The sequence below is a fragment of the Microplitis demolitor genome, chromosome 6 (genome assembly GCF_026212275.2).
Source record: "Microplitis demolitor isolate Queensland-Clemson2020A chromosome 6, iyMicDemo2.1a, whole genome shotgun sequence".
NCBI classification, from domain to species: domain Eukaryota; kingdom Metazoa; phylum Arthropoda; class Insecta; order Hymenoptera; family Braconidae; genus Microplitis; species Microplitis demolitor.
This window is the reverse complement of record NC_068550.1, coordinates 4,138,399-4,162,084: the sequence shown is the minus strand read 5'-3', so window position 1 is coordinate 4,162,084 and position 23,686 is coordinate 4,138,399. Positions and strand designations below refer to the sequence as shown.

Sequence of the window (23,686 nt, the reverse complement as noted above, 5' to 3'; positions counted from 1 at the left end):
TTATATGTATTATTCAAACGATATCAAATACCTGCAGTATCGACGCAATTTAAAATAAATAAGCAGAATTTATTTAAACAAATATTATTTTTATATTCTTTTTTATTATTATTTTTTAAAAATATTTGTTTTGTTTTAACTGCCTATTGTAAATTAATTTAGATATTTATATAAATTAAAAATAAATATTTGTTGTTTAAATTCGGATCTAAAAGATGCAATTCAGTTTATTGACGTGACCTTAAATTACTTGGAAAAGAAACAAAGCCAATTTAATTTATTGTTTAAATAAATATGAAAATTTATTGCAAGTTCCCATGAACGCTGATAGTAAAATCAGGAATTTCTAACAATCGGTCTCGAGAATTATAAATTTAATTAACTGAGAAAGTGGATTGTTTTGTTTAAAAAAAAATAAGTTAATACTTGTAAAGATATAAAATATTATATATATGTATATGTTGTTATTAAATTGGTATAAAAAATTATGGTAACATAAAAAAAATGATTTGTATTTACAAAAGTTATATGATTCTTTTAAGTCGAAGACGGAGAGTAATAAAAGCTATCAAGTCAAGTATAAAATATAAAACTATCAATATTATAAATGAAAACCAGTAGTTGACGTTTGTCATTCCCATTTCTTTCATTAATTTTGAGGGAAAAACAAAGTGACAGTAATCTTGCGAGCAATGCATTTTCGGTCGTTCAAATCTACAAAAATTTATGAGAATAAATAAATTTATTTTCGATTAATTAAGTTATAAGTAATGACTGATGACTTACCCGTACATAGATGCCATGGCGCATTCAAAGCCGTATTTTAAAAATGATGAATGAAAAAACCATTGAAGAAAAACTGGAGCGTCATTCAAGTGGACAAAGAATCCACTGAATATGACAAACGGCATTATAAAAAGTGGACCAAATATCACGCTGTTCTAAAAATTCAAAAATTTTATTTTCGCGCCTCCGCATATTTTTGTTCACTACAAAATAATTTTTTTCTGATCTATCTATCAGCGGATTAATAAAAAAAAATTATTTAATTTCACCAGTCTTATTAAAAAAATAAATATCGTATAGTTGTAAATATTTAATATGTGGGGTATGTAGGATCAGTAGACGACAGGGCGCGTCGGATTACTTTGCCGTATATGAAACAAAACTGACACACTGTAACACTAAGTAGAAATTATAAAAATAGTTTACAACACCTAGTTTGCTACGACATCAATCCGCTGATACACATTGACCGTAAAAAAATTATTGAAAGGCGATAGGTTCAATATCGGATAGTTGCTGATTAAATAAAGGCAGTACCTTCACTATTAAAACTACTGAAGTTAGTAAAGTAAAAAAAAATATGTACATGTATACTTAATGCGATCCCGACAATTACCCCAATCAGCTGGGCAACGAGACTGACAACAACGCAGACCATAGACCAGAGCACAAATCTTCTGACTTCTAAGATCTGTCCAGTCATAAAATAAACAATATATGTGTAGATAGTAACAGCTATTATTTGAATTGGTAAATCGGCTAATTGATTCGCTAGATAAAATGATCTTAGTTTATACCACCTGTTGAAATGTTCTCTCGTTACAATTGGCAGAGACAATGGAACTACATACAACCAAAAAATTATTTTTATAATTTAATCAATTACTTAATTAAATTATCTAATAATTTTTTTATATTTATTTAACTCATATACATACATGTTATTATAGTGGCACTGAATGCTGAGAACATCAGAAACATTAGACTAAAAAATAGTAAATTGAAATTATCTAGTGCATAAGCGGCATCTTCGCCAATACCATAGTAAATAATTCCAACGATAAGCGCAATTATGCAATGCATCGACAACCGTGTGAATGTCAAGACCTAAAAAAAAAAAACGTATAATTTAAGTACGTAATCATAATAATTTTTTTTATCTTTATTAAAACTATTTATAGAGACTCAATAATTATTATGATTATACTGACTCTGTCTCGTGATAATTTAATGGCATTTCTCTTAATTAATATGTACAACTGCTGACAAAATCCAGTAGCGTAGTCTACAGAATTATTTTCAGTAATTTTATTATCTTCTTTATCATCATCAGCATCGGTGTCAGCATTTTGGACACTGGGAACTTCAGGATTCAATTGACTCCTAAGTCTCCAGGGAATATTTTTATTAGATTCTGATTTCCAGTCATTACACTTTCCATTATCAATTGACTCGACAAGTTTATCGTTCCAGTCCCCGTACTCGCCGTTGCATACTTCCATTACTAAGAGAGAGTGATATGAATATTAAAATAAAATAATGATAATATAGAGTGAAAAATGAAAATAAAAAAACGTACGAAAGTCTGCTGGGTTATAATAAGTAGGGCAGTGTAATCCGTGCTTGGCTAAAAATGGCACTATGGCTTTGGTACTTCCTGTGTAAACACAACGACCACCGACAATCACATATAGATGGTCGATCATGTCGAAAAGTATTGCGCTGGGTTGGTGAATGTTAATTATAATTGTACATGGACCTTCTCTGGCTAGTTCCTGCATCAATTTAATACACTGTTTTGATGTCACGCTATCGAGACCACTATAAAAGCCCATTATATATTATTAATCGATACTTTATTATTATTTTTTGCTGATACTCAATACATTAATGCATGTATTTTATATTTTATTTTATCTTTATTACCTCGTTGGCTCATCAAAAAACATAACTGGTGGATTATTAACAAGCTCGAGAGCCATTGCTAGTCTTTTTTTCTGTCCTCCGCTCAGAAGCGACGTCCTTGTATTTCTGCATGACTCGAGACCTAGTGCGAAAATAATTTGGCTGACCTGAAATAAAATTATTATATATTTTACTGCCGCAATTGTTTGGTCATTATAATATTTAATGAAGTTTATTTACAACAAAAGTAGAATACGAGGAACAAAAAATTTTATTACCCTTTGTGTTTTGTTATGATAATTCCAGCCAAGTTTAAGATTCGCTGCAATATATACGCTCTCCTCAACAGTAAGAAGAGGCTCGAGGTGGTCGTCTTGCATTATGTACGCAGATGATCGACGGAACTCCGCAAGATCACGAGGATTACCATTTACAGAGACTGTGCCGCTTTTTTGGACTCTAGTTTTAATAAAATTATTATTTTATTATAGACAAATGTCAAGCTCTAGCTTCACCTCTTCTATTTTATGATACTTAAGGTAATTTATATTTTATTGTTTAAATAAATTACTGGATAATAATGCTGTAGACTTATTAATATATCACGTGCTTATTAATATATATCTATCAAGTTTTGCATATGCTACGTACATCTTGCAAATCATTGTAACACAAAGACATTCAGATAACTAAGTATTAAAAAAGTAATAATAATGCCGCGACTGTGTATTAATTTTTTATCTAGAATAAAAGTGAATTATAAATAATTAAATTATTCATCCCGTACGTAAATCCAGCTAAAATATCCATAAGCGTTGACTTTCCAGCTCCAGACGGTCCCATTATCGCCGTCAGTTCTCCCACACGGAATTCGCCGCTAACTGTCGTTAATAATTGTCGACTTTCTGGAAAAAAATAAAAAAAATAATCAAAATTATTTTCCAATATTATAAATTAATTTATCCCTACTAAAAATATAAGCTTCTGTCCCCGCTTTTTATAACAACACTTGATATTTTTGTTATAATTTTTATCTTCATGTGATAAAAGAAAAAATCTTTGTGATAAGACAAACCACCTGGGATCATTAACTCTATGGATATCGTGACTGATTAAACTTTTTTCATAAATGATAATACAAAAAACAAAAACAAGTAATAAATTTCAATTTAAATATTAAATTCAAAGCATTAATTGTTTAAAAATATCTATAGCTTTATATTATCATTAACATAATGAGTTTTCATTATAAATAATTAATTGCGATAAATGATAAATAGTTTTTATTTAAATAGAGATAATACAAGAGTCATTCTCTCTTCAATTCACGCAGAGTAAATATGCTCGCGCTATTAGATATGCAAATAATCAGTTGCCCAACAGCTTTGTTTTATAATTTAAATTCAAAAAAATTTTCTCTCATAAAGTTTATAATTTCGTAACTATAATAAAATACCTTTCCTCAAAATTCCGGTTTTTACAGAGTAGGATAGTCCATCGAAAGTCAAGTTCAATGAACGACTGGTATTTATCGGCAGCATCCTTTCGTCCATTATATATCTGATGACACTTTTTTTTAAAATTCATTGCAAAAAACTAAAGCTTCCATCGTACAATTAAATAATCTTTATAAATAATAATATGCTCAGTAGAACAGACTACGTTTTATCTCAAACAAAAATAGCTAACTAGTTATCGAGTAATTAAGATAAATAAAAATTTAAAAATCACAAAAGACTAGTTATAAATAACAAATTTAAAAATTATTGCGACATGTGCTCGATCACGATCGAGCGCAAACTGATCCATACAAGACACAGCTAAGATAGATATTATTGTACAGTATTCTACAGAATTGGTATTCGAATTAACACGCGTTCCGTGCGCTACTTGATTACTTTCATGAGAAGCTTACATGTTTACTCAGCGCCTCTGTTATTAAATATTTTAAATACGACATCCGCGGCGACGTTTAATTTTATTTCAATCGGTAAAATTATTTTATTTTATTTAATTATCAAGAAAATAATCATTTATGTTAACTCCGGAAGCCGACTGAGTATCATCCTTGCACAAGTAGTTTTTATAAATTTTTTAAAAAGAAGAACATTTAAATAAAAATTTTTTAATTTCTAAAGAATTTTTTTTTATTATACATCAGAGCTTTAAAAAATCATCAAATTTGAGTCGATACTTACAATAAATGTGTCCTATAAAAATTTTATTATTTATTAATTAGTCATATTTAATCAAAAAATAAATATTCTACACTAGCCAAAATAATTTTCTCAAAAAATATAGACGACGTTATCTGGAATTTTTTTCAGATTTTTAAAGCCCTTCTTTGAGCAGCCTTCACTTGGTACCACACTCCAATTTTAGTGATAAAAATTTAAAAAAATGTTAAACAAGTATTTTGTTCTATTACGGACAGACTAAGTATGAGCTCAAATGTTAGCAAGCTGAAGAAAATTTTATTTTATTAGAATAAATTACAAGCGCGAAAAAACAAGAGCTTAAAAACTTAAGCGTTCTATCGGGGGAATGATGAACCAGAAGAGCTAACAGTTATATTAAGCTTTATTTAACATTTCCTCTCCGCGTTTCAAGTACAAATGATGAATCATGGCCTCACAATGCATATATTAGTATTGTATACAAGTCTAATTATCTTTTTAAGAAATTTGACAGTTTATTAATTTAATTATCAACTGATTTATAAATTCGCAAACTAACTGATTCAATAAATTTTTTGATCAATCAGAAAGATCAGAATTTTCTTGTACCAAATAAAAGATCATCTTGAAATCTTCATCTGTCATTCTTACATTAAATTTTAAAAAATTAATAAGCTTATCTGTAACAACACTAACTTTTTTTGTTACTATTATTATTTAATGCGACTCCAATCATCTTTATTAAAATTTCAAAATTTCAAAAGTGGGCATCGCAGACTTCAGTTTCAAAAAAATCTGTCTTCGAAGAAATTCCATAGAAATTCTATAGAAAATTGACTCGCTGCCTGTGTCCAAAAAAAAAAAAGAAGTTTTTTCACTATTACGAGAATTGATGTTTCGCGCGCAAGCGCGCACGTGCCGCTATTTATATATTTATTTAAACTCACATAATTGTCGTGTAAATTGTTTAAATTTTAATTCTCTTTTACCTTTAGCCAATCAGGTATTCAAAAAAGAGGCTTCACATACATTTCATACCTTTTTTATTTTAGGATTAGAAAGAATCGCTTCTTTCAAAGCGAAAGATTATCAATAAAATATTTTTATAAATTATTAGTAAGCTTATCACATAATTTTTCTTGCAATATCTATACAAGAAAATTGTAAAAAATATTACTTTTAAAATTTTTATGATAAACTCATATCAGTAGTTACAAAAATTTATAAACTCTGAGGAATTCCCAGATGATAATTAAAACGATAGCGAAAATAAACAAATAGTCTTACAACGGTACTAATATCTATCTGCTTTTCGCAAAAATTATTAACAATGTTTATATATTTTAAAACAATTTTATTTCTATTAATCATAATAATTGGATTAATTAATATTAACCAAAATACAATTTATACTGTCGTAAAGACCGACAAAGCAATTATTAAATACATCAATGATATAGTAGACTAGTTCAAAAATTAATTTGCTAAACACAAAATATTTAATATTACTAATGAACAAAATTCCTTACAGGAAAATTAAGTTATACAAAAAACTTCTTATTCAAATTAATAATCAATTCATTCATTCATTAATTAAATAAACATTAATCTAATAACTAAATTGATTAAAATTTTCGATAAACATAACAATGAAGTAACAAAAATGTGGCAAGACTTCAAATTTTTTTTTTCTTCTTATTATTTTATATTTATATAAATTCCGAGCATCTTTGAATTATTAATGACAACGAAGTCAGTGAAATGAATCATTACATCTGATTTGAGTAACAATAAGGCCAGTTATGAGTAATTGACAATCATACATTCATGAAATACTGAACAATCACGCATCATTTTTTTTTTTTATACATTTATAAATTTATAGTTATAAATAAGTAATTAAAATTTTTATCGTCTATTTAATTTACACCAAAGCGCACTTGCAGTAAGTAAGTGCATAAGCACACCGATGCCGACAATCAATACCAAATTATTCATAACATTGACTTCATTGATTTCCATTTCTTTCAAAAATTTCAAAGGTTTTTTGTAATGACAATAAATATCATCACACTTCAGATCAATGCGATTGTACCCATAGATTGTGTACAAGAGACTGTGGAATCCAGCTCTGAAGTACGAAATATGGAAAATCCAGCGAAACCCGACCGGTGTATCCATATAACGGATACAGAAACCAAAGACTGAGAACAAGACGGCAATTACTGGGCCCGCAAAAACGGCAATCTGAAAGTTTAATAAAAAATCCATTTTATAATCCACGTATTTTTTATTTAATAAAAAACAAAACGAGAAATTTTTTAAATTACCTTGACTGGAGTAGTTGCTCCGATGAAAAATCCCCAGGCTTGAGCAGTCAAACTAGCTGCAATGCTGACGACCATGAATAATAATATGCGATGCGTCTCGATGGGCTGTCCGGTCAGCCAGTAGCTGACAGCCAAATAAGTACTAGCGCATGCTGCTTGAAATGGTATTTCGACTAGCAGTAGACTTATGTAATAAGGCGCTAAACTATACCACCGATTGAAATGCTCTCGCGTTAATATCTGCATCTCTATGGGAAACGCGAGAGTAACAGCCATTTTCCCGGTATAGACAATCAGCAAAAGCGAACCGTACAAATAAACATAATTTGCAAAAACTCCATTCGCGCGGTAGCCACTTCCCATGTAAAGATACCCAAATATTATGCCAATCATAAGATGGCAAAGTAACCTAGTCATCATCAATGAATAATCTCTTCTCAAGCACATGAGTTGTCTCTTGTACAAGAGGTAACACTGCGCAAGAAATCCAGCTGGCGGTGGTGGTTCCTTGACCTCGCTCGTGACTTTTCCGGGTTTTTTAGTTATTGATGTTGTTTTCCGGTCTTCCCATATTTTCTCGGCAGCCGTTGCAAGTTTGTCGACAGTTATACCGTAGTCGCCGATCGCGACCTCGATCAGAAAGTCCGCGGGATTGTGATAAGCTGGACAATTTACTCCTACGGAGGTCAGATGTGGCAAGAATGATGATATGGGACCGCGGTATATGCAGTGTCCATTGGCAAGAGCGTACAGCGAATCAAACATCTCGAATAGTAGAGCTGACGGTTGGTGTATCGTGCAAACAACCGTACGTCGTTCTGTCCTTGCTAGACGATGCAGCAACGCAATGCACGCGCTGCATGATGCTGAATCGAGACCTAGACCATTAATCTTTTATTATAATCATTTTTCTTGTTTTATTTACATTAATGTCGATTACTGATTATTGCAATTACAATGGGAATTGCTTTGGAAAAAAAAGAATGAGTTAGATGATTAGGTTTTCTACTTAATGATTAATACCTGTGGTCGGCTCGTCGAGAAATAATACTGAAGGATTGCTCAAGAGCTCAAATGCAACGTCCAATCTTTTTTTCTGCCCTCCAGACAAACGACCGCATAATGTATCGTAGCAATGACTCAATCCCAACATCTCCAGAAGCTCCAAGACCTTGATTAGTTAATGAAAATATTTAAATAATTTATTTTTTAATTTAAATACCTGATTGATAGATGGATTGATAAATGAACAAATAATTTATTAGCATTAATACCTGAGTATGTTTGAATGCTGAACTAATTGTGTAACCTAATTTAAGATTCGCTGCAAGAGTCATAGCTTCACCAACAGTTAGCTGAGCACGTGGTATTGAATCCTGATGAATGTAAGTCGATGTCCTTTTCCAACTTTCGCTGTACGGAGAACGTTCTTTCCCATTTATTGAAACTTCGCCTGTCATACCTTGGACGCTGTACAAGATCAAGTTTGCCATTAATATTTATTTTATATGTTTATTAATTAATGAAAAACTCATAAAATTTTATTGATAGATCTGCGTTTAACGTAACGAACTTACGTAAATCCTGCTAATACATTCAGCAACGTCGATTTGCCGGCACCCGATGGCCCCATTATTGCCGTCAGTTCACCAGCGCGAAATTCACCACTAACTCCATGAAGAATTTCTTTCGACTCTGAAATTTAAATATTACAATTATTTTATTGTTAAAAATTATTATTCATCTAAATTCTACAGTTGCATAATAAAAACTCCTAGTATTTTTATTGTTGTAATGATGCCTACGTTTTTTTTAAATTACTTTCTTCGGATGAATATTTTTTTTTCTTAAAAATAATAGATATATATCATTGACCCATAGCAACCACGTGATATCCGGCAAGAAATGGAACGTGACCGGGTTTTCCTGAGTTTGAGTGTACCGTTAAAAATGAAATCGCAGCGCAATAAAAGCCTATTGTCCAAGGACACTATTTATGCCGGCAGATAAACAGCAAAACTCGTGGCGTTTATTATTCGCAAATACTACGACGTTATTCAATAACCAATTTAATTCATCCATATATAAATATATTCTTAAGCACTCATTCAAATTGTTTTATTATCTAAGACTCTATAAGTTGCTTTTTTTAAATCGATTACCACCCGCGGAAATTATCATTTTTCTTACATTACCAATAGAAAAAGCCATCAACATTGTATTTAATGGTCATCACTTATTTATTTACATATTTTTTTTCGCGCAAATGACGTTTAAGTAAATTATGCGACTGTTAGTGCCCATTAAATATTTCTATGATCCCCAATAACTTATGCAGAATTTTTTTTTGAATAGTAAATGCATTAAAAAATAAAAGCAGTACTTAAAATTTATGAAATCGTTATCTGCAATCTTCATCAATAAATCTTTTTTTTAATTCATAAAAAAAAATATTAAAAAAACTCAAGTCACCGAGAGTTCATAAGTGCATACATGTGATTCAAATACTATAGTAAATTATCTACGTGACCAGTTTATCTCGTTCATCTTATACTTTTTATTTCTTTAAGTATACAATTTTTACGGTATCCATTTAGTTTTTTTTTTTAATTTAACAAACCGAAGCTGGCCATTATTTACGACTTTAAAAATTTTCTCTTTGACTGTACGGTCGAAGGAAAAAAACCGAGCTGTGGCCAATAAAATGAAAGGGTTGACAGCACTATGGCATAGATACAATATTATATATAACATGCATTGTAATAATGATTATAATAATGATAATGACAATTTAAACGTCAAGACTGATGTATTCGTAACTACAAGACAATACACTGGAACGATCGTAAGCAACACCTATGACGTATACTCATAGCTTCCTTTCTCATTGTATGAATAATACAGAAAATTATCAACGCTCAACGGATATGTTGTGCTACGCTCATAAGTCACGAGAGAAGGTGGAGTAAAAAAACATAAAAACATTTAAAATATAAATATATACGCACATCTAAACATTCTATATGTAGATGCATAAAACGAGTTCATCGGTAATCAAAGGAAGCGAACCCACGCGTAATTAAAACACAAGAAACTGATATTTTCTAATACTCATAAATTATCTACGCTAATTAACAATATACATATTTTTTTATCCTCTGTTTTTTTTTTTTTGTAACTTTTATTACGCGGTTGATTATTGCATTAGTCACTAGTTAGCTCATAAATAATTTTAAAAGTACAGTTATTATTAGTAGTTAATTAATAATAATAATTACAAAATGTACCTGGTACTAATTTTCTAAAATTCCATGAACGAACTTGAAATCGTACATTATTGAAGGCTAAATCAACTTCAGGCCGTTTTGGAAATGCATGTTTTGTTTTAACGACATAATCATTTTTTCCAGTAACTGTCTGTACACCAGTAACATCATTAATACTGGCAGTGTCATCCGAACCCTGACAACAGTTCAAGGAAGACCGCGATGGTGATACGTGGGTTGTTTGGTGGACGCCACTCGTCATTGTTGTTATATCTCTGATAATTTATTTAAAACTCCAATGACTACGTTAATTATATTTATATCTACAGCAATTCACTCCTCTTCGACCATTTTATCGTATCCAGATTTTTTTTAGCAGTTCTTTAAGAACAAACTGAAATAAGAAAAAATAAATAAATAAATAACAATAATAATAATGAGTAATGAATTATGTCAATTAGCGAGCATATATAAAACTCTCTCTTTTGTTAATACAATGATATTATTTAGTTTTATATATATTTATATAAATGCATAATTTTTTGTTTATGGTAATTTCACTTAATGTCCTTTTTTATTTAAATGTAAGTTAATGTTACGAAATTTTTTTACATGCTATTCTCCTTTCACTTAACCAACTTACGATCAAATTGATAATGCAAACAATTTTTTTGAAATAACTATGAAGAAAAATCAAAAATTTTTTAATACTACTATTATTAAAATTGTCTATCTAAGTGCTAATTTATTTAATTATTTAAATTATGGTTTGAAGGTTTATTATTATTATTATTTTTTTTTTTATATATATAATTTATTGGTTTAGCAATAAATCAAGTAATATAAATATATATAACACTGAGGTACTTTTATTTCAGTGAATTCAATTTATTCATTCATTTTAATATTAATGATTTATAATAATAATAATTATAATTACAATCTGTAAATAAACTATAAGGAGGAAAAGTAAGAGAAAAAATATGAAAATTGCAACTAATAATAAAATTTTTTAAAAGTGACGTCAAATGTCCAAGTTCGTTGGCGTAATCATAAAATGCATCCATAAGCATATTTTTTTAAGTGAATGCGATACATTGATTATGATGACGATGATGATCGACTCATGATTTTACTGGACGATAAATATTATTATAAATCAATATGACTCAGAAAATAAACTAACTGACGATATGTTGATTTAATTTAAATATTTTAAATCTGAAACATTTTCTCGTATTTTAATATTCTGTAAAAAATTTTGGCCGCTTTAATTTAAAATAAAAAAATTATTTTATGAAAGTATAAAAGATTATTAATATCATTTATATGAATAATCAATTTTTAAAAATTATAAATAATTACAAAAGTTATCACTTGTTAATTAGTAATTAATTTTAATTAAAAAATTAAAAAAAAAAAATTAATATATGGAATTTTTTGAATTTAGTTATTAAGATAATTGTATGTACTTTCATTGCAAATATATATATTTATTTAAATATTTTTCTTAGGGTACTGCAATATAAATATACTTTCATTAACCTCGTTTGATCGTTGATTTACTAAATCACATCTCGTCGATTTAGATTACTGAGTGAATGTCTTTTAGCGTGATTATTATTTGTACGATGGTCGAGTACCTATCATTAGTTAACTTACGTAACAAAGATGAGAATTGTCAGAATATGCAATTTTAATAAGTTTCTTGAGACATAAGAATGTCAAATTATAAATCTCAACATGTCATTCTATTCAATTTAGTTTTTTTTTTTTGCAAAACTTATTATTCATTAGACTTATCAATTATTTTTCTCTCCATCTTACGGCAAAATTCACACGTGATTTTTTTTTTTTTTTTTTTTTTTTTTTTTCAAACCATTTGTTAAATGTCATTTAATTAAAAAATAGTATTGTATGTTAATTAACTTGAATTTAAATTTATACAGATGGTTTTATTTTTTTATTATAAATATCACGCACGATTTGATCGTTTGATTTTTCAGAACTGAAAATTAGTTATGCAGAACCTGATTTTATAGTTGACGTAAAAAAAAAAATATAAATAAATAAAATAAAATAAAATCGAGTGGAATAAAAAATACCAAGAACAGTGATGGTAACAGGATGTAAATTAATTATATCTGTAAGATAATAGTTTTCTATAAATATAAAAGTATTAATTCAGCTTGTTCTTATACCCAGATATTTGAGAATTTCCGTAAAATGTTAATGTCGTTTCGATGACATTGATAATTTTAGTGTTTTTCATCAATGTCATAACAGCTTTTTTTTTCACTAGACCTTTTACTTTGTTACTTATTTTGCAATAATTAATATGCTTGTTAAATAAACATAAATGCCAAATAAATGAAAGAAACAAGGAATAAATTTTTTTTTCCCTGCATACTAATGATAAATTAATATTAAAAAATAAAAAAAATTAATTAATTATTTTTTGATTGAAAGCCCGGAAGAATTTTTGAAACAAAAAACTTATTCTGCGGGTTAAATAAATTTAACAGATTATAAAATTTTTTGGCATCGGAAAAAATCCACGACGGAGTAAAAAAGGTCTAAAGTAAAAATTTTATTTTCTTTCGATAAATAAAAATTTAAACTTTCTGAGGAACCGGTTGATCAAGTGAAATTTTTGTTATTAAAAAAAACAAAGTAATGGATTTATTTTAAATCTAAAGGAAGATTTCACGGGTCAGGAAAATATTTACTTTGTTTTATCTGGTTGTTGAACAGTTTTAAAAAAAAAATAGCGGGAAAAATTTTGATAAAAGGAACTTAATGATTAACATACATATCTTTTTATTATTTATATTATTACTGTTATTATTATTATTATTAGTCATTGACTCTGAGTAGAGTGTTAGTGTGTTGAGTGTTTGACTCACGCGAGATGGATGGGTATCAACGAGAAATGAGGATAAATCATCAGGTCAACCAACCCGCGCTTTCTACGAGAAAGTCAAAAACTAAACCCCGCGAATTACTGCAGTTTATTTTCTTTCTATCACCCACTAAATTTAAAAAAAAATAAACAATTTCACTTGCAATTAAGACAACAAACGATAATTAGGGATTAACAACCTCCCTATTAAAAATAATGACACATTAATAGATAATTAATATAAATGATTAACAAAAAGTAAACAAAAAATCCGTAGACTGTGATAAATTTGACAGCTCTGTTCAAAGGTCATGAGTTATTAAAAAAATTACAATTTATAATTAAAAATAGAAAATATCATTTTAAAATAACAAGGAAAATATAAATCTATACTTATACATATAAATATGAAATTTATTAATATAACAATCACTCACATGTTGAGATAAAATCCAAATTATCACAATAATGAAATCAGTAAATAGCAGATTAATTATTAATGAAAACAAAATAAATTAGTAAGTTAATAAACTCCAAGCAATAAATGTTTGTTTGAAAATAATGTTTATAGTGCATACGATATTTAAATCACAGCCGAACCGCGTCAAGTCTTGATGTAGACTGAAAATCAAAATGAAACAACGAGCGCGTCCAAGTCTCTTTACTCTATACCAGGAAGCGGGCAAAGCGCAATACAATATTGTCATTTAAAACTACAGCTGTAGTCTTTATACTAGTAACATCTATAGTAGAATTACACTTGCACACATTCTCATAATAATATTATATACATAAATATTCCATATGTGTTTATATACTTATAAAAAAATATAATCTGCTTATTTTATTTTACATATGCCCAGTGTGAGTGATAACGAGTTTAATAAATTCAGATAATGATGAGTTAAACATTTTTTAATAATTATCCATTACGTCTTGTACCTCTACTTGAACTGTCAGTTTCTTTTTTTTTTTTTTTGTTACCAAATTAACAACAACGCGTTTTATTTCAAGATCACGTTATACTTCCATCCAACTGCTAAACAGCGCAAGCGCTTTTCGTATTTACTCTGAGTGCTTATTTTACAATCGTGTGATACCTGGAAAATAGATAATAGATAAAAGAATAACAATAATAATAATAATAATAATAATAATAATTAATATATTACAAAACAATAATATTTAAACTTGTAAACAATTCAAGTTTATTGTTCGAATTTTTTTCAGAGCTCCTACTTGTAATATTTATTCAAATAAGGCGTAGAAGAATCATAATATATAAATGTTAGTAGTAATAAATAAAATAAAAGCTTGAGAAAATTATATGAAAATAATTTAAACATTATGATTTACAAATAACACTAACTCAAGTACGTCCGATGTCTCATCGTCGGGTTATCACTTGTGACTTCCTGAAGGTCCATTAGTTGGAAATATCCTTCACCTTTTGGACTTTAAACTGATTTCAAATGGATTTCTTTTTTTTTTGGAAATTTTCCCAATGGAAAAAATTCTTTTTATCGTTTATTTTATTTTTTTTATTATAATCCAATAACTTAACTGTTAATAATTATAATAATAAATAATAAATAATAATAATAATAATAATAAATATTATGATTGTAATTTTATTATTTATTAATTTTTACAAACTAAGTTATGACTCAAAATTTAACCTTGAGAGGTATAAAATTGATAAAGAACAATTATCTGTTAAATACCCATATGAGAAAATTAATAATTGAGGTCAGTGTGACAGCTTAGCTTTGAACATATTTATTTATTAGTAGGTCGAGTGTTTATTTATTTTTCATCTTGTCAACAATTATTAATATAAAATTTTATTTTTTTATCAGATTATCTTTTTACATCTAGAATAGAGGTACCGTTTTCGGTGAGTTTTTGACACTTTAAAAATTTAAATAAATTTATTTGTAAAAGACCAACGTCATAACTAATATTCAAAATGTATAGACACTTTTATCCGTCTATTAAAATGAAAATTTTATTTTACACTCATTTTTTGAAATAAAGTATTAAATGTAAAGAAAAGTAGCGGTCTTACCCTACACGCATTTAATTCAAATTATTTTTGATTTATAGAACTGGAGTTTTTAAATTGCGATTATTTTGAATATCAAGATCTGCATTATCGATTACAGGAGCAAGAAGTTTGCGATGGCGCTGTTGCCAAGTCAATTGTTATTATTTTAGAGCTTTTTTATCAGATGAGACAACAGCCACGAGGGCCGCAAAACGACACTGTGACTTGTGATATCACCATAACAATGAACGGTTTCTTGTAATTTACAAAAAAAAATGATTTGTCATTCATTATAATACGAACAATAAATATATATACTTATATTTGCTCAGACCGCTGAAATTAATTCGAGTGTAAAGTCAATTTATAAAAAGAATCTACCAGTGATTTAACCTAAAACATACTGATTAAAACTTTGCTATATTTGTTAATTAAAATATTTTAAAATAATTATGGAGAAACACAACTTCCCAGTTTTGAAAAACGATAGATTTTTAAAAGCTGCAAGAGGTGAAGAAGTTGATAAGATACCAGTATGGATTATGAGACAAGCTGGAAGATATTTGCCAGAGTTTCGCGAATTTCGTACCAAGCATGACTTTTTTTCCATATGCCAGACACCTGAATTTGCATGTGAAGTAACTCTGCAGCCTATAAGAAGATTTGATCTTGATGCCAGTATTATTTTTTCTGACATACTCGTGATACCGCAAGCCATGGGTATGACCGTAGAAATGAGATCCGCAGTGGTAAATTTAAATTCAAATTATTTTATTCCTGGTAATTGACTTTTAAATGACTTGGGAAATTTTCGACAGGGTCCAGTGCTACCGCAACCTATCGCTAGTCCCAGTGACATGGCGCGACTGAAAAAACCAGATGTAGAAAAAGATCTAGGGTACGTTGGAGAAGCTATTACATTAACAAGACACAAACTAGAGGGTAAAGTTCCCCTGATCGGCTTCACCGGTGCTCCAGTAAGCATTCAAACATTTTTTTGAATAATTAAATTGTTCAGATTTTTAGTTACCAAAATAATGTGCAATTTTTTTTGACTAGTGGACACTGATGGGCTACATGATCCAAGGAGGAGGAAGTTCTACAATGGCGCAAGCTAGATCTTGGTTTTATAAATACCCCCAAGAATCTCATACACTTTTGCAATTAATTACTGATATTATTATTGATTATCTAGTAATGCAGGCTAAAGCCGGTGCTCAGGTGATTAATTTTAAATAATTTATGTTTTATCATTTATAATTATTTGAATTTATTTACTATTTTCATTGATCAGGCACTTCAAGTATTTGAAAGTCATGCAGATTATTTGAACGATGAACTTTTTGAAACTTTTTCACTGCCTTATCTCAAACAAATCAGTGAAAAAGTAAAACTTAAACTAGATGCATTGAACATTCCTAGAGTTCCAATGGTAATTGCCACTTAATTAATTAATTAATTAATTAATTACTCTTTATTTAATTTTTTTATTAAGTAATAAATAATTTTTTTAAAGATTGCATTCCCCAAAGGCGCAACATTAAATTCATTGGAACGTCTTGCAAAAAGTCAAGCTTACGATGTGATAGGAATTGATTGGACAATAGAGCCATCAGATGCAAGGACACGATTGACCAACGTTACTGTCCAAGGAAACATGGATCCATGCGCAATGTATGCTAACGAAGAGCAAGTCTATGAACGTGCAAGAAAAATAGCATCACAGTTTGGAAAAACTCGTTACATTGCTAATTTGGGTCATGGAATTCTTCCAGACACGCCTATTCCATCAGTCGAAGCCTTTATTCGAGGAATACATTCAGTGTGATGTGGATGATTGTGAAAGCAGCAGACGATATTTTTTATTTTTAACCAAACAAATTAGATATTTTTATACAAAAAATTTTTAAAAGTCATACCAAGAACTTTTTAAAATTTTTATGTCCACATTCAAATTATTTTTCTATATCGTCTCATTTGTTGATGAAAATTAAAAAATTTTCTAACGTCTGTTATTTCCAGTATCATTAACTTGGTTTATGGTTTTATTGTTTGTGATAATATTGATATTGGTTTTTTGAACTGTTATTTAAAAATTTTATAATATATAATAAATAAATAAATAAAAACTTGCTTTATATTAACGCTGCATTGCACGAACTTGTTCAGTGACGTCTTCTAATTTAGCAGAACTCCTATCTACTGCTGCCAACTGACACTCTAGATGAGAGGCAATCAATGCTAGTTTTTCTAAATTGTTTTCTGCGCTCTCAAGTCCGTGTTCTTGTTGAGCAAAATTTTTAGCCGCTTGCATCAATATCTATAAATAAAAGTAACTTTAAGTCATAAAGTAATGAAATTTAAATTTAAATAAATTAAATTTTTTACCTCACTACTTTTTGAGCCACGTTGTATTTGACGTGCAAGTGAAGCAATATTGTTTACATTAACTTGTACTTTATCAGCCAATCGCATTTTAGACTCGACGAACAAACTACGCGCACTTGTACTTGATGCTGATGCCATAATTAACTTCTATATAAATCAATTACTGTTGAGCAAATAGTAGTTATATATTTTATTTTGATTTATTAAACTATCAGCTGATGGGTGAGACCAAGGGTGGTAGGAATTAGGAATGTTTATTAAATGTATCCTTGATTATCCCTTCTCTGTTGACAGAACAAGATATAAACTATTTTAAGAATTTGACACTAGCGCCTCTGCAATTTAATTGTTGGTTAATTTAAATTTATGACTGAAAAAATCATTTCGCGTAAACTCCCACTACCAAAAATTAAATTTCAAAATTGCGCATGCGCAAAAAGTGGGAGAATATTGAGTAATTAATACAGAAAACATCCAGTGAGAGAAAAAATAAAAACACGTGAACTGTAACCGCGTGTAAAAAAAAACTTTTAAATTTATTATTATTAATAATTAAAATTTGAAAAATGGGTAAGAAAAATAAAAGTAAACAAAAAGTCAGCGGTATTGAAAAGACCGCGATGAAGACTGAAAAAAAATTGAATTCAAAATTGAAAAAAGAACTCAAGGCAATGGGAGAGGTTAGTTATCAATTTTACTATTTTATATACGAGTGTGAATGTTGAAAACGTCAGACAAATTAAAAATTATAAATAAGTAGAGTAAATAATTTAAAAAATAATATTTATAAAAAATGCACTCATTAATTTTAAAATTTTTAAAATGCGCATTTTTTTAAAACTTTATTTTATTAATAATTTTAAATTTGTCTGTCTGCTACATTCACACTCATGTTTATATCTGATATATTTATACATAAATCATTATTAATTATTGTTAATATTAAATTTATATATTATTTTACAGGATGATATTGAGAAAGTTGTGGCGCAGATTGAAAAAGAAGAGGCAGCGCGTCAAAAAGTCGTTGAAGTTGTTGTTGATCAACCATCTAGACGCGTTAATTTTACTTTGACTGCCCACCCGTTTAAAGATGAGCTGATTATGCTTGGAGGAGAGTTCCACGACGGCCGCAAGACGACAGTTTACGGTGATATGTATTTTTATAATTTGAATAAAAAAACTTGGACGTTAATAAAAGCACCCGGTGCGCCGCCTCCGCGATGCGGGCATCAAGCGGTAGCTATACCCAGCAATAAAGGCGAGCTCTGGGTGTTTGGTGGAGAGTTTTCCAGTCCGTCAGAGTCCCAGTTTTACCATTACAAAGATTTGTGGGTTTTCAATTTTGGCGAAAAGAAATGGAAGAAAGTTGTGGTGCCCAATGGGCCTTCTTCAAGAAGTGGACACCGCATGGTCTACACAAAGAAACAGTTGATTATTTTTGGCGGTTTTCATGATAACGGACGCGACTTCAAGTACTTCGATGACTTGTACAAATTTGATTTGACAACTTACACATGGCAGAAAATTAGTATCGTCGGCTTTGTTCCACAACCGAGGTCTGGGTGCATTGTCTTGCCTATTGCTGATAATAAAATCCTTATTACCGGAGGCTACAGTAGAAAAAGAATTAAAAATGAGATGGATATAGGTGAAATTCATGAAGATATGTACATTCTAAGTCCTCTAAAAGGTGAAAGTCAAGATTTTAAATGGAAATCCTATGACGTTAAACCCTCTGGATTAACATTTCTTCCGCGTTGTAGCTCATCAGCTGTCTTAGTCTCACCCACTGTAGCTTATGTATTTGGAGGAGTTTTTGATGACGTAAATCTTGAAGACGATGAAGTACTTAACGGGACATTTTTCAATGATTTATTGTCTTTGGACTTAGAGAAACGACACTGGAAAATTGTTACACTGACTGGTGATAAAGAAAAAAGTAAACGAAGGCGTAGGAAAGATGATTCAGATGCTAAAGATGATGGTGATGAGAAAGATGACGACCAAGATGAAAAGGAAAAGGAAGCAAATGTAGAACCAGCTAAAGTAGTAGTCGATGACGGAGTTTTTACGATGACTATTGGACCTGCTCCGGCCACATCGACGAGTTCGGTTGCCGCTGAACCAAAGGCTCAAGTGTTCACGCCTTCACCGAGAATAAATCCTGGACTCGTTGTAAAAAACAATGTCCTATATTTGTACGGCGGAATATATGAAGATGGAGACAGACAGTATACTCTCAATGACTTCTACAGTTTAGATCTCCATAAATTAAATGAATGGCAGACTATTATTCCAAATGATGTTTCTTCGCAAGTCTGGCTAGACTCCGAAAGTTCTGAATCTGAAAGTGACAGCGATGACAGTAGTGACGATGAAGATATGGACCTTGAGTAGAATATTTTTATTAAAATATTAATAAATAATTTTTTTTATACAAATCTTGGGATTTTCTCAAGCTCATGTTTAAGATTTTTAATCTAGAAATAAATTTTAAGTTTATTATTATTCATTTTTATTATTTTAAAAATAATTAATCAATTTACCTGATCCTCAATTCTTGTCTTCTGTTCATTGGGTATGAATTTCGGGCGTGATAAATTTTTTGTGAGTTTATTTATACTTTCTTCTAATTTTAGTTTTTTATTTTGTACTTTATCCGCCATTTGTGCTCCAACTTTATTGTCCTAAAAATTTAATCAGCTATTAGATTAAAATAAAACTATCAAGTTTTACGTTCAAATAATTAATGATAAATAATTACCTTTAATAAATAGTACAATTGATAATCAGATTCTTTACTACAAATACTATTTTCTTTGATAACATAATTATCAGCTGGCAGTATTTTAATGTCACTAACTCTCGTCGTAGCAACAATCACATTAATATTATCTTTGAATAATTCTAAATTATCTCCGTCCGTTACGATTTCAACTAAAAATTTAAAATAATTTATTGGAGTACAAGAAAATATTTGAAAAATTTGAAAATTTACCTCCTAGGATTGACGATTTATTAACATACGCATAAATATTTCTGAGATCAAAAATAATTTTTAAAACTTGCTTAAACTTTTCTTCTAGTTTGCAATCTCTATCAACTTCTTCCACTGTAGGGTAAGACAATTTCATGACTGAAGGAGTTGGAGTAAATGCTGGAAGCTTTGTCGCAAGTCGCGAGTACAATTCCTCGCACAAAAAAGGCATCACTGGTGAAATTGCTCTCAAAGAAACTTCTAGACATCTTATCAAGCAATACCTGTGACTTAGAATAATATTTTCTTTCGAACTCTGGAGACCGGGCTTGGTTGCTTCGATAAAAAAATCACAGAATTCATAGTAAAAAAATTGTCTGAAAGCTCTGATGGCTTTGTAGAAATTGCGCTGCTCGAAGGATTCATTCACAGTTTCTACCATCAGAGCCAGGCGACTTAGTATCCATCGGTCGACTGTCGTCAGATCATCAGGTTTTTCTATGAGACTGTCATCAGTAACAAGCAGCACATATTTACAAGCTTGCCATATTTTATTGCAAAAATGTTTGTTTGTCTTACACTCAATAACATTGAAACTGATTTTTTCATTCTTAATGTTGTGAGCACAGAGGGTCAGTCTCAGTGCGTCAATTCCACATTTAGCGATTCCTTCACTAAACATTTTATTGTTAACAGTTAGAGTACGTTTTAGTTCTGATTTGCTGAGAATTCCACCAGCAAAACTTTCTTCGGCTTTGGCATTCAAATCCTCTAAACTTATTCCGTTTATAATATACTCTGGTAAAATTACATTACCAAGACTCTTAGACATTTTTTTACCTTGGGCGTCACACAAAATACCATGAAGCAGCACTTCATTGTAAGGCAGAGTTCCAACTAATTCTGTGCACATCATCACCATTCTGGAGACCCAGAACATCAAGATGTCGTGTCCAGTTTCCATGATACTAAGTGGATAATGTTTTGCGTACTTTTTATCCGGCCAACCCATCGCGGACAGTGGAAGCAGACCAGCAGAGAACCAGGTGTCCAGCACATCGTCATCTTGCTGGACTTCCGTTACTCCAAACTGCTTTTGCGCGAGCTCGCGAGCTTCTTGAAGACTCGGAGCTACGATCCAGTGAGTTTTTGATCCGTCAAAACATCTGTAAGCTGGAATTCGATGCCCCCACCACAACTGTCTGGACACACACCAATCCTTGATGTTATCCAGGCAATCTAGCCAAGTTTCTTCAAATCTCGGCGGGTCTAATTTCAATTCTCGACTCTTCACAGCTTCCATAGCTCTCTCAGCCATTTTTTTCATACTCATAAACCACTGCTCTTTTATCATATATTCAATAACGTCTCCAGACCTCGAACAAACGGGAATAGTCATCGCGTGATCCTTGATATCTCTTATTATTCCTCTGTCAGTTAATTCATCAGTAATTTTCCTTCTCGCTTCAAATCTTTGGACACCTGAATAATTTTTAGCTTGATCATTCATCTTGCCATCTTCCTTTATCACTTCTATTATCTCCAGCGAGTGTCTGCGTGCGACATCAAGATCCTGATGATGATGACCTGGAGTTATTTTGACTGCACCTGTGCCAAAGTCTTGCTTAACACTAGAGTCAGCTATTATGGGTATAAAAGTTTCGCGAAGTGGATGCCAGACTTGATGACCGATGTGTCTCGAGTACCGAGAATCGTCTGGATGAACAGCTATAGCAACATCTCCAAACATTGATTCGACTCTTGTTGTCGCCACAGTGATTTCATCTTCGCAATCTTTTAATTTAAAAACAACTTCTGCTATTTCTCCAAACCTCACACTCTTGTCATAACCAGGTATTTTTAAATCAGTCTTCTTACTTACTTCAATAAACTCGACTTCAATATCCGATATCGTACTTCTCAATGTAGGAGACCAATTGACCAAATCATTGTGACGATACAGCAAATTACGTTGATGCAAAGTTACAAAAGCTTCAACCACTGCCTTATTGTGTTCCTGTTAATTAAAAAACTCATCAACATCTTCATCCAAACAATCAAAATTTTAAAAAATTACCTTACTCATAGTAAAATATTCATGTGACCAGTCTAAAGTTGCTCCCAAACTCTTCAATTGATTCTTGATCACATCTCCTTTGTCCTGTTTCCACTCATCAACGCATTTTAAAAATTTTTCCCTCCCTAAGTCATGTCTCGTGACACCTTTAGTAGCAAACAAATTTTTTTCTACCGCTACTTGGGTTGCTATTCCCGCGTGATCCAGACCAGGAACCCAGAGGACAGCATCTCCTTTCATTCTGTGCCTAAAAAAAATTCGTCATTACTTACAATAAAATAAAAAAATGATTCAATGAACAATTACCATCTTGCTAAAATATCTTCGACAGTTACTGTCAGTGCATGGCCTAGATGAAGAACTCCAGTGACATTTGGCGGGGGTAGCAACATTTTTAATTGATAATTATCATTTTTAGGGTTCCAATAATTATTTTTTAACCAGATATCGTTCCAATATTCTTCTCTAACTTTTGCTTCATAAGTATTTGGAAAATCTAGAGTAAGAACATAAAAAAAAAAAAACAGATAATTTATTTATTATTTTAAAAAATACACAAATAAAATATCTTACCAACAATACGTTCCTCATTTAATCTTTTGCAATAAGTTCTGTACGAAATAAAGAAACGTCTAATGTCATTTAATTTATTGACATTCATAATGATTATTTGTAATTATTATTATTATTATTATTAATTATTAATAATTAATTGCGGCTTCCATTTATTTAAAAAACATTTTTATACACAAAATAAGTCACGTGGTGGCGCTTCGCAGCTGATTTGAATTTAATAGGTTATTTTTCCTCCAGTCTCCAAGGGCTGAA

At 30.2% G+C, this 23,686-nt stretch overlaps 6 protein-coding genes across 6 annotated transcripts; 2 read left to right on the top strand and 4 right to left on the bottom strand.

Moving 5' to 3' along the window:
- Positions 1-433: 433 nt before the first annotated feature.
- On the bottom strand, positions 434-4,565 carry LOC103574087 (ATP-binding cassette sub-family G member 1). The gene is made up of 10 exons (XM_014441958.2): positions 4,148-4,565; positions 3,479-3,596; positions 2,970-3,150; positions 2,713-2,858; positions 2,366-2,607; positions 1,998-2,290; positions 1,725-1,893; positions 1,373-1,629; positions 787-941; positions 434-714 (listed from the first exon to the last, which is right to left on the bottom strand). Exons 1-10 carry the CDS (start codon positions 4,242-4,244, stop codon positions 525-527), a joined length of 1,848 nt encoding a protein of 615 aa, XP_014297444.1. The 5' UTR covers positions 4,245-4,565; the 3' UTR covers positions 434-524.
- Positions 4,566-6,303: 1,738 nt separating this feature from the next.
- LOC106693598 (ATP-binding cassette subfamily G member 4) lies at positions 6,304-14,890 on the bottom strand. Its single transcript, XM_014441957.2, has 8 exons — positions 14,736-14,890; positions 13,804-14,466; positions 10,486-10,858; positions 8,776-8,893; positions 8,473-8,668; positions 8,222-8,369; positions 7,199-8,076; positions 6,304-7,115 (listed from the first exon to the last, which is right to left on the bottom strand). Exons 3-8 carry the CDS (start codon positions 10,724-10,726, stop codon positions 6,777-6,779), a joined length of 1,920 nt encoding a protein of 639 aa, XP_014297443.1. The 5' UTR covers positions 10,727-10,858; positions 13,804-14,466; positions 14,736-14,890; the 3' UTR covers positions 6,304-6,776.
- Positions 14,891-15,130: 240 nt separating this feature from the next.
- Positions 15,131-17,521, top strand: LOC103573356 (uroporphyrinogen decarboxylase). The gene is made up of 6 exons (XM_008552402.3): positions 15,131-15,263; positions 15,473-16,162; positions 16,232-16,390; positions 16,473-16,634; positions 16,708-16,845; positions 16,930-17,521. Exons 2-6 carry the CDS (start codon positions 15,866-15,868, stop codon positions 17,239-17,241), a joined length of 1,068 nt encoding a protein of 355 aa, XP_008550624.1. The 5' UTR covers positions 15,131-15,263; positions 15,473-15,865; the 3' UTR covers positions 17,242-17,521.
- A 32-nt stretch (positions 17,522-17,553) lies between these two features.
- Positions 17,554-17,939, bottom strand: LOC103573361 (BLOC-1-related complex subunit 7). The gene is made up of 2 exons (XM_014441530.1): positions 17,802-17,939; positions 17,554-17,733 (listed from the first exon to the last, which is right to left on the bottom strand). Exons 1-2 carry the CDS (start codon positions 17,937-17,939, stop codon positions 17,554-17,556), a joined length of 318 nt encoding a protein of 105 aa, XP_014297016.1.
- A 315-nt stretch (positions 17,940-18,254) lies between these two features.
- On the top strand, positions 18,255-20,312 carry LOC103573329 (kelch domain-containing protein 4). The gene is made up of 2 exons (XM_008552367.2): positions 18,255-18,481; positions 18,768-20,312. Exons 1-2 carry the CDS (start codon positions 18,368-18,370, stop codon positions 20,199-20,201), a joined length of 1,548 nt encoding a protein of 515 aa, XP_008550589.1. The 5' UTR covers positions 18,255-18,367; the 3' UTR covers positions 20,202-20,312.
- LOC103573340 (valine--tRNA ligase, mitochondrial) lies at positions 20,190-23,525 on the bottom strand. The gene is made up of 7 exons (XM_053740311.1): positions 23,432-23,525; positions 23,165-23,354; positions 22,859-23,105; positions 20,803-22,798; positions 20,569-20,741; positions 20,351-20,491; positions 20,190-20,284 (listed from the first exon to the last, which is right to left on the bottom strand). Exons 1-7 carry the CDS (start codon positions 23,517-23,519, stop codon positions 20,237-20,239), a joined length of 2,883 nt encoding a protein of 960 aa, XP_053596286.1. The 5' UTR covers positions 23,520-23,525; the 3' UTR covers positions 20,190-20,236.
- Between the last annotated feature and the right edge of the window lie 161 nt (positions 23,526-23,686).

Coding starts and splice junctions, on each gene's coding strand:
- LOC103574087 (XM_014441958.2), bottom strand. CDS start 4,244: ATGGACGAAAGGATGCTGCCGATAAATACCAGTCGTTCATTGAACTTG. Junction 3,597..4,147: donor AACCGGAATTTTGAGGAAAG/GTATTTTATTAT, acceptor ATTTTTTTCCAG/AAAGTCGACAATTATTAACG. Junction 1,630..1,724: donor CAGTGCCACTATAATAACAT/GTATGTATATGA, acceptor GGTTGTATGTAG/TTCCATTGTCTCTGCCAATT.
- LOC106693598 (XM_014441957.2), bottom strand. CDS start 10,726: ATGACGAGTGGCGTCCACCAAACAACCCACGTATCACCATCGCGGTCT. Junction 8,669..8,775: donor AATGTATTAGCAGGATTTAC/GTAAGTTCGTTA, acceptor GATCTTGTACAG/CGTCCAAGGTATGACAGGCG. Junction 7,116..7,198: donor GAGCAACTACTCCAGTCAAG/GTAATTTAAAAA, acceptor TTAAACTTTCAG/ATTGCCGTTTTTGCGGGCCC.
- LOC103573356 (XM_008552402.3), top strand. CDS start 15,866: ATGGAGAAACACAACTTCCCAGTTTTGAAAAACGATAGATTTTTAAAA. Junction 16,163..16,231: donor TAGAAATGAGATCCGCAGTG/GTAAATTTAAAT, acceptor AATTTTCGACAG/GGTCCAGTGCTACCGCAACC. Junction 16,635..16,707: donor AGGCTAAAGCCGGTGCTCAG/GTGATTAATTTT, acceptor TTCATTGATCAG/GCACTTCAAGTATTTGAAAG.
- LOC103573361 (XM_014441530.1), bottom strand. CDS start 17,939: ATGGCATCAGCATCAAGTACAAGTGCGCGTAGTTTGTTCGTCGAGTCT. Junction 17,734..17,801: donor GTGGCTCAAAAAGTAGTGAG/GTAAAAAATTTA, acceptor TTTTATTTATAG/ATATTGATGCAAGCGGCTAA.
- LOC103573329 (XM_008552367.2), top strand. CDS start 18,368: ATGGGTAAGAAAAATAAAAGTAAACAAAAAGTCAGCGGTATTGAAAAG. Junction 18,482..18,767: donor AACTCAAGGCAATGGGAGAG/GTTAGTTATCAA, acceptor ATTATTTTACAG/GATGATATTGAGAAAGTTGT.
- LOC103573340 (XM_053740311.1), bottom strand. CDS start 23,519: ATGAATGTCAATAAATTAAATGACATTAGACGTTTCTTTATTTCGTAC. Junction 22,799..22,858: donor AATATTTTACTATGAGTAAG/GTAATTTTTTAA, acceptor TTTAATTAACAG/GAACACAATAAGGCAGTGGT. Junction 20,492..20,568: donor AATTGTACTATTTATTAAAG/GTAATTATTTAT, acceptor TTAAATTTTTAG/GACAATAAAGTTGGAGCACA.